Genomic DNA, 14,709 nt, shown 5'->3' on the forward strand with positions numbered 1-14,709 from the left:
AAACGTAGAGTAAAGAAGTAAAGAAAAGGTGTAAAGTTCTAGATGAAAGAAAGTTATTTTGTTTTTAAACCATTTAAATTTAAAACTTCCATATGGGTTAGGAAAAGGAATTTAAAAATCTGTTAAAAGGTTAAGTTTTAAATTATAATAAAATAAAATCTGCATAATTTCAGATTAATATGAGTCATTCTAACCATCAAAACTATGCTAGGAATATAGGTGAGAAAAATAAAGGTTAAAAAGTACAAGTACAGCAATCCATCTTTACTCCTGGGCTTTGCATCCCTAGATGCAACTAACTGTGGGTTGTAAATACTTTAAAAAATGAAACTCTCTTTAAGATGTTTAGACTTCTCCTTGGTACCAGGCTCTAAACAATGCAGTGTAACAGCTGTTTATATTTTCATTGTATTAGGTATTGTATTAGATATCATACATACTCCAGAGATGGCTTAAAGATGATCAAAGTGTGTATATTTTTTTATTTTATGCAAGAGAGTTTGGCTGATCCTAAAACCTGCTACTTATGAATGCTGAAGAACTATTGTAATTAGCATATAAATTTAAGTATTAAAGAGATTTAAACTTTACCTCTTTTTAATTTGTGTGTATGTTTGTTTATGTACACGTGTGTGGATGCCGGTGGAGGCCAGAACAGGGTTTCTTTGTGTAGCCTTGGCTGTCCTGGACTGGTTTTGTAGACTTGGCTGGCCTCGAACTCACAGAGATCTGCCTGCCTCTGCCTCCCTTAGTGCTGGGATTACAGGTGTGTGCCACCATGCCCCAGCTTGATGCCGGAGTCTTAAGACTGTCTTTAAGACAGAAAAATCTTAAAGGAAATCATTTGAGGTTGGAAAAGTGGCTCAGTGGTCAGGAGTGCTTGCTGCTCTTGCAGAGGACCTCAGCTTGGTTCCAGTACCTACAATGGGTGACTCAACCACTTGTAACTCCAGTATCAAGGGATCTGAAACCCTCTTCTGGCCTTCACAGGCATCCATACGCATGTGTACATAAACATACACACACAGATTAAAAAGAAATACATTTTTAAATGAAAAAAAAAAGAGATTTAAAGTTTAAAAAATATACAACATAAAATAACACAATTGGAGGAAATTTTTACAGAAAATTAAAACAATTTAATGATGGTAGTTTTTGAAACAAGATGGTAATTTTGAAACAGAACAACTAAAATAGTGTCAGTAGTACAATGTTATTACAGATTGTAATTTTGAAACATGTCTTATCTACTGGATTGAAGTGAGAATTTAATTTAGAGATGGAAGGAAAGAGTGAATTAATACAGAAATAAATAATTCAGAGACTCAAGGTATCAGTAAATCAATTATTTTGAAGAACAACTCTGAAAAGGATATTTTACAATTATTTCTAAATTCCTGGTATATGTTAAAGCTATTGATAAAATAAGACATTAGAAAAGTTTATTTAAATTTATTTTTTAAAGGATGTTTTTAATGTGTATGGGTGTTTTACCTCATGTATGTCTGGGTACCCTGTGCATGCAGTGCATGTGGAATTTAGAAGAGGGCATCAGATTCCTGGACCTGGAGTTTGCAGACAGCTATGAGCTGCCATGTGAGTGCTGGGGACTGAACCTGGGTCCTTTGTAAGAGCAGCCAGTGCTGTAACCACTGAGCCATCCCTCCAGCAGAAACCTTGCTTCTAATTGATATTTCTGGGCTTGGAACTCCTGTATGTAGTGAAGACACACCTGCTCTTATCTCCTCGGCTGATATTAGAGCGCTTCCTCTTTTGCCTCCATTCTGATATGGGTACAGCTCTGCTATCACTCTCCCCTTTCCCATTGGCTATCACACACCTTTAACACATTAGTGTCTTTCCACTAACATGCTCAGAGTAGAAGAAAAGTAGTCACAGGTTCTGTTCCACTCCCTCAGAACTTTAAACTCAATGTGTTGAAAAGAGCATCAAGAAAATTACAGAAAAAGTATGAGCTGGAGACATGGCTCAGCAGTTAAGTGTGCTGGCTGCTCTTCCACAGGACCTAGGTTAGGTTCAGTTCCTAGCACCCACATGGAGGCTCACAGCCATCTGTAAGTCTAGTTCTAAGGGTTCAGACTTCCTCTTCTGGCTTCCATGGGCACCAGGCATACATGCGGTATGTAGATATAAAATTTAAAAGACTTTTAAAAGAAGAAGGCATCGTCTTTAAAAAGGAAAGGAAATGTAGGCTAATGATAGAGACGGGATACATGCGATAGAAGTGGCTCATTAGAAATTGCTGCATTCGATAGCTGAGTAACACCCTGCTTGGTCTCCCCCAAGGTTTCTGTTTACAGATTACAATAGACTCTCCAGTGTAGGTGGAGAAACTTCCTTGGCTGAAATGATCGCGACCCTCTCAGATGCTTGTGAGAGAGAGTTTGGCTTTTTGGCTACCCGGCTTTTTCGAGTATTCAAGACTGAAGATACTCAGGGTAGGATTCCTTCCCTCTCTTCTTCCTTCATTCCTTCCTAGTATGTTTCTAGGGGTGAGGAAGGGAGTAAGTATTTATTTAGCTTCATCAAACCTCAGAGTTGTCATGTGTTCTTAGCCATAAAGATTATGATATTCTGGGCATATGATATAGTAATAATTTTTAATACTATTTGTTCTATTACAGGTAAAAAGAAATGGAAAAAAACATGCTGCCTCCCATCTTTTATCATCTTTCTTTTTATTGTTGGCTGCATTATTGCTGGAATTACTCTTTTGGCTATATTCAGAGTTGACCCAAAACATCTGACAGTGAATGCTATCCTCATATCAATTGCCTCTATCGTGGGGTTAGCCTTTGTGCTGAACTGTCGTACATGGTGGCAAGTGCTGGACTCTCTCCTGAATTCCCAGAGAAAACGCCTGCATAGTGCGGCCTCGAAATTACATAAGTTGAAAAGTGAAGGGTTCATGAAAGTAAGTACTCATCGTTAGGAGAACTGTAGTGAGAATACGCTGCCGTTGCGGCTCAATAGCACGCACTTGGAATGTTAAAGAGTTACATTTTGTTTTTAATTTTTGTTCTGTTTTTGTTTGTTCAGTGATAGGGATTGAATGTAGAACCTTGTGCATAACAGGCAAACACCCTGCTACTCAGCTTCCATGCCCAAGTCTGCTGCATTTAGTTTAGTTAGTTATGTGTATAGGAAACTTCAGGTGTATTCCACACAGCTTGTGTTCCCACACGCGCACAGCCTCTGTCAGCAGTGCCTGTGACTGGAGTGCTAGATGTGCTCCAGTTGATGAGCCTGCACTGGCCCTTCGTAGTCAGTCAGACTCGGGCCACATTAGCTTCAGTCTTGGGCATTCTTTGGGTTTGCACAAAGGTTTGACCATCGTATTTTACTGCCATGAAAGCCCTGCCTCACCTGTTCAGTTCTCTCTTTCCTAACCTAGGAAACGCCGGTAAGTTGACTAGCCCAGTAGCTGTGTCTTTCCCAGGATGTCATGGAGTTGAAACCAGGCAGTATTAGCTCTTTCATATTGCCTTCTTTTGTCCCTTTTAAGTTTAAAGCTTGAAAACCTCATTGTTATTTAGGCCTGAATAACATTGCTGCCTGAATGGAGAGTGTACATTTATTCAGCTATCTACAGAAATATATCTTGTTGATTTAAATTTTAGCAGTTATGAATAAAATTGCTTTAAATATCTGTGTTAGGGTTTTTGTGTAGATGTAAGTTTTTTAGCTTTTTTTGAATAAATACCAAGGATTCTAATTACTGGATCTTATAGTATGATAACTATACTATATTTAGCGTTGTTAAAAACTAGATACCACCAAAGAGCCAAGAGCAATGCAACAATCCTTAGATCTTTTGGTTGAAATCAAGTCTAAATCTTTTGACATTCAGAGTCTGTAATTTTGGCAAGTAAGTCTATCAACCCCATTTGTAATCTGTAAATTCCTATCGTAGTGTCCCTGAGTCAAGTGTTGTCCATAGCTGAAACTCTTATTACAGGTCTAAGTGGAACTACCACTGGCAGCAAGAACTTTGGGGTTCCTTTCCTCCTGTTGGATGGCTTTCTCTCTGCTTCTAAAGGAAAGTGTGTTACCTTCTTGTATCTTCTGTGCTTGTGCAGGTCCTGAAGTGTGAAGTGGAGCTGATGGCCAGGATGGCAAAAACCATTGACAGCTTCACTCAGAATCAGACAAGGCTGGTGGTCATCATTGATGGCCTGGATGCCTGCGAGCAGGATAAAGTCCTTCAGATGCTGGACACTGTATGTTTCATCTGTCTCCAGACTTGTCACTGTGGCCTGTGTCACTTGTCCTGTGTCACAGGATGCATGACTTCACAAAATATCTCAACTGGGATGGAAACTGTGCTTCTTACTTAAGAAACACTGGTTTTTCTAGTGAATTTCTCTTTCATAAATAGAACTATATTTTAAAATTCAGAAATACAGCAAAAAGAAGGGTTTAAATAATGTTTAAATAATTTTAGCCAGATGGCAGTTTTGGAACCAAACAAAGCAAAAAACCACCTGGAGCATCTCTGAATGACAAGTGTGTCTCAGCAGACACAGTGTTTACATTCTGAGATGATAGAGGAACCTGCAGAAGTTACAGTTTTGTGTTAAGGAGAACATTGGCAATCTAATGTATATGGTAATCTGCAGAGGCGGAAGTGCCCAGGACTCCAGGGTGCTCATGGAAAATTGCCTTGTGTGTTGATCTTACTTTTGTGTAGGCTGCAGGCATCTGAGAAGGAAACCACTGTTCTGTGTTAGTTTTGTCATTGGTAGATGATAACAACCTAAGATTGAGCCATTTATAAAAGTTGTTTTTATAGAGAATAAATTTTAATAAAGAATGATGTTCAAAAAAATACAGCATCAAAGGATAGTACAGCTTTTTAAGATATTATTTTTTATAATATTAAAATTTATGGCATGCCTTTCTTCTAACACAGGTCCGAGTTCTGTTTTCAAAAGGCCCTTTTATTGCTATTTTTGCAAGTGATCCACATATTATTATAAAGGCCATCAACCAGAACCTGAATAGCGTGCTTCGTGACTCAAATATAAATGGGCATGACTATATGCGCAATATAGTTCATTTACCAGTTTTCCTCAATAGTCGTGGACTTAGCAATGCAAGAAAATTTCTTGTATCTTCAGCCACGAATGGGGACATTTCATGCTCAGATACCACAGGTAAGTATCAAGCCCTCAAGTACTTGGGTTTGAAGTAGTCTGGAGGGTTTTATAGTCTCCATTTACCTTGAAAATGTTGCTTTCTACATCTCTTTAATATCACACAAAACAGCTTTGTGTACACGATGCTCATATTAGTGACTTTTCTATTGCTGTGATGAAACAGCATAAGCAAGGCAACTTATAGAAGGAAGCATTTATTTATCTGTGGTTCCAGAGGGATAAGAGTCCAGAAGCATCATGGCAGGGAAGTGTGGCAGTAGGCAGGCATGCTAGAAGGCTTAGCAGCTGGAGTAGCAAGCTGAGAGTTCACATCTCAAATTGCAAGCAAGAAACAGAGCAAATGCAAAATGGCATGTATCTTTAAACTCTCAAAGGCACCTCCAGAAACACACTTCCTCCAGCAAGGCCTCTCACCCCTAAACCTTCCAAACAACACCATCAGCTGGGGACAAGTGTTCAAACACCCGAGGCTCTGGGGGACACTCATTGTAACCACCACAGTGCTGTCTCAATGCATTCCTCTAGGAGTCCAGGAGGACGCCGACAGAAGAGTTTCACAGAACAGCCTTGGGGAGATGACAAAGCTTGGTAGCAAAACAGCTCTCAACAGAAGGGTAAGGTGCCCTCCACGCCACTTAATGTAACTGAGTGATTGAGTTTTCCTTACAGTGCTAGGGGTTGAACCCAAAGCCTTGTGCATGCCAGGCAAATATTCTGCCACTTAGCTATGCCCTGACTCTGATTTTTATTTTTTTAGCAGTCACTCAGATAAATTTAAGTTTAGAGTTTATAAATTCAAATAAAATTAAGTTAATGCTATCTAATGCCCTTCTGTCAACACGTTTAGCTCTTGAAATCAGTGTCAGTGCAGAGCTCCCTTCCAGCACCAGCGACCTCCCGTACCTGGAGCAGTAAGCACTTTGCTCTGGGAAGAGTCTCTGTCTTCTGTAGCATCTTCCCAGAGCAGGTGCTGACTCTGCTCCTTGACTAGTGTCATTTCAAAGCCCAGTAAATGATTGCATCCTCACATTCATTCCTGAGCAGCTGCCACCCCTACCTTTATCTCCTGAGCTTCTTTCTTGCTCAACGTCTGCAAGCCTGTTTCTTAGTCTCCACACCCACGTGTGGGCCCGGTCTCTTTGGCCTAGTACTTCAGTTGTCGCTGTCTACCTCTCTTATTTGTGGAGCAAAAGCAGGTGTATTTTTCTTAGTCTGTAAAGTGGGGAGGTGTCCCTGGCAGGAAGCTTGGCTGGCAGTGTTGCTTAGGGGTGGCTGGCATGGGCTTACCCCATCGTTTTCTTGTATGCTACCATTTGGACATTACATGTTAATCCTTGTGTCATTGTTGGCATTTTGTGTCTTTGGTTTTGTGCCCACATGCTTTACAGGTTATGAACTCAAAGTTAATATGAAAGACAATTGATATAGGCAAAGACAGGGGAATGTGTGATTCCACATTTTAAATTTCTGTCCTGGGAGTCCGGGTTCTTTACCTTTTCTGTGCTTCAGGATTCTGTTGTGCTTGTTCTTTTCTTAGAAGAAGAGATTCCAGCCCACTCTGCAGAGTGCCTTTAACTCTTTGAGGAGATTAACTCTTTGATAAGAGTGGTTGTGCCTGGGAGAACGTGTAATATGTTAAAACAACCGAAAAATAGAGATGCTGAATCCCTAGCACTGTGCAGGAACTCATTTGCTATACTGTTTTAGGGTTCCTTTATTTTTTTTTAATTTATTAATTTTTTATTAGTTATAGTTAATTCACTTTGTATCCCAACTGTAGCTTCCTCCCTTCCAATCCCCACCCTACCTCCCTCTTCTCCTCTCATGCCCCTTCCCGAGTCCACAGATAGGGAAGGTCCTCCTCCCCTTCCATCTGATCCTAGTCTATCAGTTCCCATCAGGACTGGCTGCATTGTCTTCCTCTGTGGCCTGGTTAGGGTTCCTCTATTATGGAAGCCTCGTGGAGCTTGGCTGTGATTCTCTTTATGGAGTTCTGTGTACTTCCCCATCTGAGACATTAAGCTTTCCCTAACTGACCTGCTGTTAGTGGGGATGCGGCCCAGGCATTGCTGCAACCCTACTGTGGAACTGCTCTGGAAAGTGTCTGTCTCCGAAGTAACCATACTTGATTAGTACACAACCTTCCTCTTTGATTAATATTGTGAATTCTGCTTTTCTTACCTGCTGAGTTGGCTCTGCAGCCTGTTTTATTGTGCTTACCATAAGCTTACATTAGCTTGCAAGAAGGGTGTTTCTCTCTTACTGATGCTGTTGTTTCAGGATACTTACCGCAGAAGACAGATGCAGAGGACCATCACTCGCCAGATGTCCTTTGATCTCACAAAGCTGCTGGTCACCGAGGATTGGTTCAGTGACATCAGTCCTCAGACAATGAGACGATTGCTCAATATTGTTTCTGTGACAGGTGACTTTTGTTTCTCATGTTCTATGATAGATCATAAGTTTTATTTTGTTTATATTGTTTGCAGTACTAGGCATTGAACTCAGGGCTTGTGCAAGCTCAGCAAATGTTCCTCTACTGAGTCGCACCGCCAGTCACCACTCTAATCTTTGAAGTTAACAGAGCATTGCAAGTATCATCTTTGTATTAAGTTAACGATCAGATATCACTTGGAAATTTACCGTAAAATTTTATGATTTTAAAGGTGTTCTGCTTTATATTTAGGGTAAACTTATGTTAATTTATGTTAATTGTACTGATATTCAGATTTTTATATACTGCTATGTTTGTTTAGTTTTTATATGAGAATTTGAATAAAATGCTTATAATAAAATAGAGATATTAGCCAAGCAGTGGTGGCACACACTTTAATCCCAGAACTCTGGAGGCAGAGGCAGGCAGATCTTTTGAGTTCAAGGCCAGCCTGGTCTACCGAGTGAGTCCCAAGCTGGCCAAGGCTACATAGAGAAACCACGTTTCAAAAAACACAAAGAAAAAAATGGAGATTATTGCTTTGACTGAATTCTATGTGTAGATTTTTCCCTTTTCTGTGCTAAGCCTAATTAGTATCAAGGCAGTCGTAGACACACTTGCAATTTAACTTACAGAATGTGTTTCTTTCCTTGCATGGTATTGTTACCTTCTGATATTTCCTAGTTTTGACTCTGTCAATTGGAATTGCAACTAAGTTTAAGGCTAATGATATAAACTGTATTATAGGTGTTATTAATATAACATTTTTATAGTTAAATTCTTTTAATGAGACTTCAACCTTCCTATGCTGATTTGACAGAGGAACTGTTTTCTGATATTATCAGTAACACTGACATACTCATTTGACAATATATGCTGTCACCCTCCTTATGTCAAGAGTTGGTCTGGACATTGTAGAAATTAAACGGCAAACAAGACAGCACCCCTCTCACTCAAATTACCTTTCTTTTCTTGGAACTTCTCCTAGCTCTGCCTCTGCCTTGGCCCCTGCTCCTGTTCGCAGCAAAGCTTCTTGGTAGATTCACTGCCCTATCTCACATTGTTCTCCCACCAGCCCTTTTGAACTTCCTAATGCCCCTTTTCTCAGGACTTCAGCAAAACTGCACTTGAGATTCCCTGGTGGCTTCCACATGGAGCATGCAAGGCCAGGTCCCCGTTTTTACCTGGACCCCGCAGCAACTAACAGTGTGTCAGTTGCTGCTTCTTGAAGTGCTTTCTTCCTTTTGGTGTCCAAAGTAATACACCTACTGGATTTTCCTCCTAACTGTTGCCAGTTAACATATCATTTCCTCTTGCTCTTTAACATTGGGCTGCTCTAGACTACAGTTCTTGGAGCTCAGTTTTCTATCTTGACCAGTTTTCATTAACTTGACTTATAGTGGTTATTCAGCTGTATGAGCAGCGGGTTTTTTTTGTTTGTTTTTTGTTTTTACCTTACATGTCACCCTTTCCATGAGACTTTCCTGCATCTCAAATGAAATGACTTCTCTTCCTCCTTTCCCTGCTTCATCCTACTCCTCAGGACAGCTGTCTTTTATTTTTTTCTATTTTTATTTTATTAGTTACAGTTTATTCACTTTGTATCTCAGCTGTACCCTCTCCTCCATACTCTTCCCAATCCCACCCTCCTCCCTCGTCTTCTCCTATGCCTCTCCCCAGTCCAATGATAGGGGAGGTCCTCCTCCCCTTCCATCTGACAATAGCCTATCAGGTCTCATCAGGACTGGCTTCTTTGTCTTCATCTATGGACTGGTAAGGCTGCTCCCCTCTCAGGTGGAGGTGATCCTAGAGCCAGCCCATGAGTTCGTGTCAGAGATGGTTCATGGTCCTATTATTGGGGAACCCTCTTGGATATTGAACTGCCATGGGCTACTTCTATGCAGGGGTTCTAAGTTATCTCCATGCATGGGTCCTTGTTTGAAGTATCAGTCTCAGAAAAGACCCCTGTGCCCAGATTTTTTGGTTCTGTTGCTCCCTTTTTGGAGCTCCTGTTCCCTTCAGGTCTTTCTATCTCTCCCTTCTTTCATAAGATTCTCTGCACTCTGCCCAAAGTTTGGCTATGTATCTCAGCATATGTTTTGAGACCCTGCTGGGTGAAGTCTTTCAGAGGCTGTCTGTGATAGCCTCCTGTCCTGTTCCCTGTTTTCTCCCTCTTCCGATGTCTATCTCATTTGCCTTTCTGAATGAAGATTGAGCATCATGCCCAGGGTCCTCCTCCTTGCTTAGCTTCCTTAGGTGAACAGATTTTAGCATGATTATTCTATACTATATGTCTAATGTCCACTTATAAGTGAGTATATACCATGTGTGTGTTTCTGCTCAGGATGATCTTTTCTAGATCCCACCATTTGCCTGCAAATTTCATGATTTCTTTGTTTTTAATTGCTGAGTAGTATTCCATTGTGTAAATGTACTACAATTTCTGTATCCATTCCTCAACTGAGGGGCATATGGGTTGTTTCCAGCTTCTGGCTATTACAAATAAAGCTGCTATGAACATGGTTGAGAAAATGTCCTTGTTGTATTCTTGAGCATCTTTTGGATGTATGCCTAGCAGTGGTATAGCTGGATCTTGAGGTAGCACTATTCCTAATTGTCTGAGAAAGCACCAGATTGATTTCCAAAGTGGTTGTACAAGTTTACATTCCCACCAGCCATGGAGGAGGGTTTCTCTTTCTCCACATCCTCTCCAGCATGTGTTGTCACTTGACAGCTGTCTTCTAATACACACTGTCTGTCTAATAGTCTTCCTGTCTGCTGCTCTCTGGAATGAGGGACCCTCCTGCAAGGTTTTTTTGTTTTCGTTTTTTTTTTTTTTTTTTGTCTGATTTACTTAACTGCAGTACCCACTACAGCATCTGGACTCGATTGTGAATGAGTAAGAGACCTGAGTGAAATTAGAACCCCGCTTTAAATGCTTCTTGAGAGAAGCCTTCTGAGGAAAAGGAGCCGCAAGTTCAAAAGCTGTGAGGTAGGACTCCAAGAACAGTTGGAGAGAGAACAGTTCTGGGTGGAGTAGGAGGAACAGAGTAGTGAGAATTGATGTTAGAGAGTTGCGGCTCATTTGAGGCCTATGGCTCCAGAACCCACAGGAAGGAATTTAGATTGTTTACATCTTCAGTTACTTAAGAAAGAGACCCAAGTTGATATCTTTAAATAATTGATGCTAAAGCCAGGCCTGATGGCACAGACTTACACTTTTAGCTACTCCCAAGGCTAAGGCAGGAGGATCTCAAGTTCCTGGCTAGCCTGGGCAACTTAATGAGTTGGATATGAAGGTTTACATTTGTCATCCTAGCGCTCAGGAAGTGGAGGCAGGAGGATTGGGAAGTCAAAGCCACCCAGGCTACATTAGCCCCTATACTTAAAAAACAAAAACAAATAAAAAAACAGCTCAACCTTCTACAACAAGTGCATTGTCAAGCTTATTTTCTTTTTTGTTGCCTTCCCAAAAGACGCATTTAGTTAAATGTTCACCTAGTTATCTCATAGGTTGTCATTTGTTTATTGGATTTATCATCTGCTTCACTGAATGAATGCTTCTTAGGAAGGCTGTGACCATATCATCTGTTTTGTTCTGGGTTTTACCCCAACATTAGTATTTATGATAACTCTATGAAGTCCATAGCTGGCAAAGGCTTGTGAAATAGCTCACTGGGTTGGAAGCACTGCATCTGATCACTCATCCAGCAAAGCTGACCCAGGGGAATGAGGGGTCATCAACTGCATGATAAAGAGTGGGAAAAGACAATTCCCATTAGAGTCTGTCAGACAAGTAGATGTAAGTTCAGGTACAGACTGAACTGATGATAATAGAATAACACTGGCTGTTTTTTATTAAGAACCAAGCCTCACTTTGTGGTTCTGTCAAGTCAAGGTGAAGGTGATGATACAGTGGAATGAAACGTTAACTCTGAAAGCTTGATGATTGTGGTTGTCCACAATGAGCATGCCCTGAGGCAGAAACACCCTACAAACAGGGTCATTTTATTCAGTGTGTAAATAACAAGTTTTAGATACATTGTACTGGCATTGGTTGTTTATTAATATGACCTGTCTGGGTGAGAAGGGAAGTGAATGAAGTCATAAAGCAAAGGTGGACCAATATGTTTGGGTCCCCTAAAGGTCCAGAGACTGGTCCTTAGCAGTCATGCTTCAGAGCTTGAGAGCATTGAGGACTACCATGGGTGCTTTATTTTGTTTGTTGGTTTATGTTTTGAGACAGGCTCTCACTGTGTAGCTCAGGCTGGCCTCAGACTTGTCACATCCTACTTCAGGCTCCTGTATGCTAGGATTACTGATGTCTGCCACCATGCCCTCTGAATCTTTAAAATCTGGATTTTAGAAACCATATAAATACTAGATTTTATCTGTATTATAACCAAATGGCAAAAATTTCAAGTTTTAAAGATCAGTTACTTGTGACTATGCTAAATGTTCTGCTTAGTATGTATATTAATTTTTAAATGTTTATATATTCCTTAAAGGGCGGTTACTAAGAGCCAATCAGATTACTTTCAACTGGGACAGGCTAGCCAGCTGGATCAACCTTACTGAGCAGTGGCCATACCGGACTTCGTGGCTCATACTATATCTAGAAGAGACTGAAGGTGTTCCTGATCAGATGACATTAAAGACTATCTATGAGAGGTATTTTACTTGACTTCTTTGAGCTTAACTTGGTCCTGAGTTTTAAAACACACAAAGTATCTACTTCTGATTTCAGTCAGTCTTCCTGGGTCCCTTGCTGTTCTGGAGCTGTCTTTGCATAGCTGCTAGCCCATGAACTTGGACTTCTGTTTGTACTTCCTCTTCTTTTTACAGATGTGTGTAGTTGTAAGAGTTACTGGCTTTTGTAAAGTCACAAAGCTAAATGCCTCTATTTGCCAGAACACTTACAGTAGCTTTAAGGTCCAGTTGCTATTCTAATAAACTGTTTCTTAGGGCCAGGTGTGTATGGGGCAGGGTGGGGTGGAAGAAAGAGACAACGGCGGCCTGCATGTCTTTAATCCCAGCAGGTGAATCTCTGAGTTCAAGGTCAGCCTGGTCTGCAGAGCAAGTTCCAAGGTAGCCAGGGCTACAAAGAGAAACCCTTGAAAAACCAAAAATAAATAAACTGTTTTGTAGAAAAAGATAACTTGCAGACACCATGTGAAGTTTTATAAATTGGAGTGTAATTGAAACTTTTAAAATATAAATAAAATATTAATATAGTTCATAGTTTGTAATCTCTAAGAGTTCAGATTATTATTTCCCTGGAATATTGTTAGCATGATTTTTTTCCTAACTGTAGAGGATTGTTACAGTATCTGTCCACAGATCTGAGCTCTTCTAGGCCTGGTGTTGAAGTTTCATCAGTGGCTTAACCCTGGTGAGGCTCCAGTGAGACACGTGCCGTGGAAACTTGGTGATCAGTCACCCTGGCTTGGATCTGTTATAAAATACTAAACTTTATTTCTTGACCAGATGTGTCTGTCCTAAAGCAGGAGTTAAGTAATTATGAATGTTTTCTAGATGAGCAGTTAATACAGTTAAAATGGGACCTTTAGGAAGCTTTCTTGCATGTTATTAGCAAGCAGTATCAAGGTTCTGAAAGTTAAATAACTTCCCAAGTCACATGGTCTCGTGAGCAGAGCTGGCATTTTAATCTGGGTCACTCTGACTCCATATGCCACTCGAGTTCTAAGCACTTCGTGCTGTGAGCTCTTCATCTCACAGTTCGGAAGCAGAAACTGTTATCCTCATTTAGAAAACTGAAACCAGTGGAAATAAGTCCACCTGTCAAAAGGTCACTGTGTGGTAGAGCTGGGGTTTAAAGTGGGGCTCCGTTGGTCTTGTGGAACTCCTGTCCCTTCCAGGTCTTTCTATCTCCCCCTTCTTTCATAAGATTCCCTGCACTCCGCCCAAAGTTTGGATATGAGTCTCAGCATCTGCTTCGATACCCTTCTGGGTAGAGTCTTTCAGAGTCCCTCTGTGGTAGGCTCCTGTCCTGTTCCCCATTTTCTCCTACTTCCAGTGTCTATCCTATTTGCCTTTCTGAGTGAGAATTGAGCATCTTAACCAGGGTCATCCTTGCTGTTTAGCTTCTTTAGAAGTATAGATTTTAGTATGTTTATCCTATATTATACAGCTAATATCCACTTACGAGTGAGTGTATACCATGTGTGTCTTTCTGCTTCTGGGAGTCCTATATTATACAGCTGATATCCACTTATGAGTGAGTTTATACCCTGTGTGTCTTTCTGCTTCTGGGATATCTCACTCAGGACAATCTTTTCTAGTTCCCACCATTTGCCTGCAAATTTCAGGATTTCCTTGTTTTTAATTGCTGAGTAGTATTACATTGTGTAATAGTAGAAATAGAGCCAAAAAACCTGGGCCCAGGGGTCCTGCAAAGATCCATACTCCAACCAAACACCAAGCATGAAGAGGACCCCCTGCTTAGATATAGCCCATGGCAGTTCAGTCTCTAAGTGGGTTCCTGAGTAATGGGAACAGAGGCTGTCTCTGATATGAACTCAGTGGCTAGCTCTTTGATTACCTCCCCCTGAGGGGCGGGGCAGGCAGCCTTAACAGACCATGGAGGAAGATGATGCAAACTGCCCTGATGAGACCTGATCGGCTAGGGTTTGATGAAAGGGGAGGAGAACCTCCCTATCAGTGGACTGGGGAAGGAGCATAGAGGGAGAAGAGGGAGGGAGGACAGGATTGGGAGGGGACAAGGGATGGGGCTACAGCTAGGATACAAAGTGAATACTATGTAATAAATAATAAATTAAAAAAAAATAAAGTAGGGCTCCACATCCATGCAGGAAGGAGTGTGTGCTGGAAGGGCCACTTTCATTGTGTTCTCACAGCATGGAAACCTTTCTAGGCTGGAGTCCTGTTGGAAACACACTGAAGTTTGTCATGGAATCAAGGGGCTGAAGTTTGCTATAGAGCCTTGCAAGGGCTACAGTTTTGATGTTTTTGTGGTTTTTATTTCTTTAGTAACAATGGAAGTTACTGTAGTTAGTATATATGAGGTTTCCTGTGTGTTTTTTTTTATTAACTTTAGTAACAAATCCTCAAAGC

At 40.9% G+C, this 14,709-nt stretch overlaps 1 protein-coding gene across 12 annotated transcripts in view; it reads left to right on the forward strand.

Moving 5' to 3' along the window:
* Kidins220 (kinase D interacting substrate 220) overlaps nucleotides 1-14,709 on the forward strand; it is a 108,656-nt gene that overhangs the window by 47,503 nt on the left and 46,444 nt on the right. For all 12 annotated transcript variants that reach the window (XM_060366300.1, XM_060366317.1, XM_060366319.1 and 9 more), the window contains exons 16-22: nucleotides 2,308-2,459; nucleotides 2,646-2,935; nucleotides 4,101-4,241; nucleotides 4,934-5,177; nucleotides 5,706-5,794; nucleotides 7,461-7,605; nucleotides 12,123-12,285. In XM_060366300.1, the coding sequence (XP_060222283.1) occupies nucleotides 2,308-2,459; nucleotides 2,646-2,935; nucleotides 4,101-4,241; nucleotides 4,934-5,177; nucleotides 5,706-5,794; nucleotides 7,461-7,605; nucleotides 12,123-12,285 (1,224 nt within the window). The remainder of the gene's footprint in view (nucleotides 1-2,307; nucleotides 2,460-2,645; nucleotides 2,936-4,100; nucleotides 4,242-4,933; nucleotides 5,178-5,705; nucleotides 5,795-7,460; nucleotides 7,606-12,122; nucleotides 12,286-14,709) is intronic.

The sequence above is a fragment of the Meriones unguiculatus genome, chromosome 1 (assembly GCF_030254825.1).
Source record: "Meriones unguiculatus strain TT.TT164.6M chromosome 1, Bangor_MerUng_6.1, whole genome shotgun sequence".
NCBI classification, from domain to species: Eukaryota; Metazoa; Chordata; class Mammalia; order Rodentia; family Muridae; genus Meriones; species Meriones unguiculatus.